The sequence below is a fragment of the Coffea eugenioides genome, chromosome 9 (assembly GCF_003713205.1).
Source record: "Coffea eugenioides isolate CCC68of chromosome 9, Ceug_1.0, whole genome shotgun sequence".
Classification (NCBI taxonomy): Eukaryota; Viridiplantae; Streptophyta; class Magnoliopsida; order Gentianales; family Rubiaceae; genus Coffea; species Coffea eugenioides.
In genome coordinates, this window is record NC_040043.1 from 41,254,352 (window position 1) to 41,259,039 (window position 4,688).

At 39.7% G+C, this 4,688-nt stretch overlaps 1 protein-coding gene across 1 annotated transcript; it reads right to left on the reverse strand.

The window, feature by feature from the left end:
* Positions 1 to 494: 494 nt before the first annotated feature.
* LOC113781981 (probable serine/threonine-protein kinase PIX13) lies at positions 495 to 4,244 on the reverse strand. Its single transcript, XM_027327883.1, has 6 exons — positions 3,746 to 4,244; positions 2,865 to 3,199; positions 1,998 to 2,133; positions 1,761 to 1,903; positions 1,398 to 1,521; positions 495 to 1,239 (listed from the first exon to the last, which is right to left on the reverse strand). Exons 1-6 carry the CDS (start codon positions 3,816 to 3,818, stop codon positions 794 to 796), a joined length of 1,257 nt encoding a protein of 418 aa, XP_027183684.1. The 5' UTR covers positions 3,819 to 4,244; the 3' UTR covers positions 495 to 793.
* Between the last annotated feature and the right edge of the window lie 444 nt (positions 4,245 to 4,688).

Here is a 4,688-nt window from a genome sequence, read left to right on the forward strand (position 1 = left end):
AGATGATGTCATTAAATTATCAGATTAATTTATAGATAATCTATTCCCCTTTTTGTGGCAAAGGTCCAAACATGAACAAGCATGAACGGGCGCCTTTCAAGATACGTTACAACAAAGAGATCCCTACAGAGTCGATCAAATTTGGCACAGAAGTCTGTTGAAGTCACTTCACAAATCTTTTGGATGAATGGGTTGTCTTCTCATGCTATTGCTTATGCACCAAGTGTTGAAGAGCTATTTGCAGTTTGCACCAAGCCATTTAATTGCCTAGTAATTGGCTTATACTCTAGCCCATATTCCTTGAGACACAAGTTTGCCAACAAAAGCTTTCACACGCATTTTCTATACCAAGCAATACCTTGGTTATTTCCTCCCTTTGATTCTCATAAGCTAAACACCGATGGGCCAGGAAGCACTACAGGTGGCAGTAAATCAGCAACAGGGTAGCACCAATGGATTACACACAACAGAACTGCAGAAGCAAATGATCAAGCTAAGATAAATGTGCTCGTTTTTTAATTTTTCCAACCCAACTATTGGAAAGCCTTGGCTCATTATATTATTGTTAACCATACATATGAAATCTTCTCAATGTACAAAAGTATATTGCCTAACTAATATAGTTGAGCTCAATTCACTACTTTAGCAACAAACTGATAAGAGATCAGCCCAAAATTTCTCATCTCTTTTGTGATTTACTGTGCTACATTAACAACAAACTCCTTAAAATTTCGAAGGGTGTGGACACCTAAGAGATTAAGACACACTTGTATGAGGGAAGAAATTACACCAATTATGCACGTTGTGGGAGTGGATAGGATGGATGTCCTCCGTTCCTCGGATGAAGTGCAGAACGATGGTGCAAATGCTGCTGACCATGTCGATGAGCTGTTTGGCGCGTGGGCTTCACCCTGCGTTCTTTTGGTTTCTCATCTGCAGATTCAATGCGTTCTAGCGTATCCAGAACTTCTTTCATTGATGGTCTAGTTTTAGGTTCAGGCGCAAGACATGTTAGAGCAAGTTGAGCTATTTGTACAGCTGCTTTTGAAGGATATTTGCCCTCTAACCTCGTATCCATCGTGTTCTTTAACTTCCTTCTGTCTGACAAATGAGGCTTGATCCAATCAGTCAAATTATGTTGCCCATTTGGACGATTGGTGTCTAGTGCCCGTAATCCTGTCAACATTTCGACCAATACAACACCAAAACCATACACATCGCTCTTCACGTACAAATGCCCTGTCAAACATGAATCAAAAAACATACTACTATGAACTTGTATATCTGTTGGCATCTTCCTTGGAAGTTTCTTTAAGCAATCTACTCAAAAGTTTTGAGTTTGGCCAGTAGTACTGAACCTTCACACATTGAGAGCTCTAGAGATCTACTAATATTACCTGTTGCAACGTACTCAGGAGCAGCATAGCCATATGTACCCATAACACGAGTCGTCACATGTGATTGACTTGCTGTAGGACCCATCTTTGCCAAGCCAAAATCTGATATTTTGGAATTGTATGACTGAAAAGAGGGGAAAAAAAAAAAAAAAAAGGAGGAAAAGTCCAGCCAATGTTAGAGAATGATGCTTCCTGTAGTAACATCTTCACATCAGTCAATTTGATAGTTAACTAACTAGTTATAGTTTATCGGTTCCATGAAATGGACAAGTGATGATTAAAACTTTAAGCATTCCACGCAAATAAACTTGTTTGGTAAGAATTGTCAATTAGTATTGACTAGTTAGATGTAATCTAACTTACACCATCAAGCAATATATTCGAGGCCTTGAAATCTCGGTAGATAACTTGTCTGTCTGATGCATGCAAGAATGCCAGACCACGAGCCGCTCCGATTGAGATCTTAAGTCTTATGTCCCACGGAAGTGACTGAACAGCAGAGCCCCCTGAAGACATTAAATTCATAAAGAAGTAGTAAATTATTTGGAACTGATTTAAGGGCTAGACCACTTAAAATTGTAGTCACCAGCAGTTGCTTACTTCCAAAGAGGTGGTTTTCCAAGCTGCCCTTCTGCATAAATTCATACACAAGGAGTAGCTCTTTATCCTCCCAGCAATATCCAAGGAGTTTAACAAGGTTTGGATGAGAAAGCCTACCGAGGAAGTTTACCTCAGACTGCATAGATTAAGATGAAACGATCATATTAGACAACTCGGAAAATTTTCAGCACAAAGCAAGTCTTTTTGCACATGGATCTTAACTCAGCAGTAGATGCAATTACAAAACCTAGAAAACCAACCATAGCCCATTCATTCTCAAATCATAAGTAAGCAAGCATCGGACAAGCAGAAGCTTGGAAACTTTAGCTATTCTTCAGCTGAAACTCTATACAGAATTTATATGTCATTCACATCCTGGGTAGTTAATTTAGAATTGAAGAAAGAAAAATGTACTCATTTCAATTTAGAAACTTCATCTGGTAAAAACTAGGCCTATCTGGTTGAAAAAACAGGGTGGTACATCTGGGTGGAGCTTTTGACAAAATTTACAGAACAGGAAGGCAAAGTAAGCAGCGGATTCAATTTTTGACACACTTAACCAAAGTGAAAGTGGCCACATTAACAGAAATAAGAATGTGAAGCATAACATACCAGGAGGAAAGGTTACTTGAAAATAAGACACGACAAGTTTTTCCTTTGGGAGATGAGAAATAAATTGGTTCAGGAGAGAGAAAAATACACCAACACAGAGTTCAACAATATTCGAGTCCTCTATGAGCCAGCAATAATCAAAATTCAAAGTACATGGAGCCACACACGGACGTGAGGTAAAAAGAGAGAGTTAGAAACTGATGAATTTGGAAAAGACTGTCCCAGATAAAAGGGTTGGGATTTTTTTGAATTTACCTGCCACTCTTCAAATCCTTGCATACTTTCAGAGTTCAACTTCTTAACAGCAATTACTGTACTACCACTGTTCTTGGACGTGGATTTCTCGTCAAGCCAACCTTTGTAAACTTTCCCAAATCCACCCTCTCCCAGCACCGTGTCACCTCTGAAATTCCGGGTTGCGGCCTTGAGCTCCGAAAAAGAGAAAATCCTTAGATTGGGATGAGGCAAGATTTGGCCATATGGATAAGCCTCCTCAGACCCAGTAGCAACGGAGAATCTGCTGTTCCCCGAGACGTTGCTGCTGTTGCCTGAAGATGACGTGTTGGTTGTGGTTAACTGTGATAGCCCCGCTGCAAGATAAAAGAAAATATCAGCATTTATATTTCCGAATAAACTAATTTCCCAGGAATTGATCACATGATTCCAGCAGATTTCTACCAAAGAAAGATGAAAGACTCGGGGCAAAAAGGAATCATGTTCATCTTCTTATGTCATATTCTCCAATACTAATACTGCAAATTTCAGTTAACCTCTCCCCTTCTGGGCGGGGTTTGTGGGATGGGTAGCTTCTAGGACTAGTATATAAGAGAAGAAAATAAAAAGCAGGAAATTATCAGCAGTCTTGAAAGAAAAAAAAAAAAGCAGGACAATAGCACTTTGATGAACATATTAGAATATGCAAGAAAAGGGCTGGGCTAAAAAGGTATTTGAGATCGATCAAGGGCTGCAGAATATTCAGCTAGAAATGGACGACGGCTTTAGACTTATTAAAAGGTGAGAAAGAAAAGGAACCAGGCACGAGGTAATTGAGCATCCACTGAACTGAGAATAGGAGAGTATCGTGTATGCTATGACTTAAAAGAAGAATGGGAAAAAGAAGAAGGCGGGGGCTGTACCGGAACTCATATTGGCGGAAGTGGTCAAGCTGTGGTTATCTGTAGGGGAAGAAGAACTCCAGCAAATCCCCATAATACCAAATTAACTTGTGCTGTTACCAAAAGTAATCCAAAATCTCAAGTCCTCCAGCTCCACCAGTCCTCAGCTACCTACTGGTACACTTCCCCTCCGGTTCTGTCGTCTTTGTGCAGAGAAGAAAATTTCTGGTGAGATGACGACGATAGGTGATCAAAACTTGTTCACATGCATGCTGCCCTGATCAATCATCAAACCAAATGAATAATGCTTCTTCTCAGTTCTTCTTACTAGTTTGGAACGCAATCAAGATTAGTGTTGTTGGCGCTGTTCGTGCGGTGGTGGTTCTTCTGCTTCTGGCTGTTTTTTTTCCCTCTGAATCTGATCCCTTCCACCTAAACTGAAGTCTTAAATCGGCTATTCTCCTTTGAAACAAACAAACAAAGCCCACAACATTTGCATCGTTGTTAAAGAACTTCGCAATGCAACGGACCCCACTGCTCTTCTCTCTCTGCCTCCCTAATTTTTGTTTTATTTGTTTGTGTTGACAGAACTAATAGTAAGTTGGACTATTTTAAACCAGTACTCGTATAATTTCTGTGACTCTTCTGAATAAGGTTTATTATATTGTTAGTAGTCTGAACGGTGACATTGGAATTGACAATTCAGAGGCATTTGATTGACGTTTCCCATTACCGGAGACTATGATATGATGCTAGTAGTATTTATCAGCGGCCATTGCGGGGGATAACTGCAGTCAAAAAGTCCAAAATGAGAAGAGAAGAGATGAAACGAATGGAAGAAGGATATGAGAATTGGCCGCATGAAATTAAAAAAAAAAAAAAAAAAAAAAAAGGGGGCAAAAGCATCATCGGATCATCCATCCTCACTTCTTCACCATTTTAATTAATCTCTCTTTCTATGTGT

Bases quoted from the DNA above. Each gene is read 5' to 3' on its own strand.
- LOC113781981 (XM_027327883.1), bottom strand. From the start codon at position 3,818: ATGGGGATTTGCTGGAGTTCTTCTTCCCCTACAGATAACCACAGCTTG. The intron at 1,904-1,997 runs GTAAGCAACTGC...TAATGTCTTCAG, and splicing joins GGAAAACCACCTCTTTGGAA to GGGGCTCTGCTGTTCAGTCA. The intron at 1,240-1,397 runs GTAATATTAGTA...CATGTTTGACAG, and splicing joins TCCTGAGTACGTTGCAACAG to GGCATTTGTACGTGAAGAGC.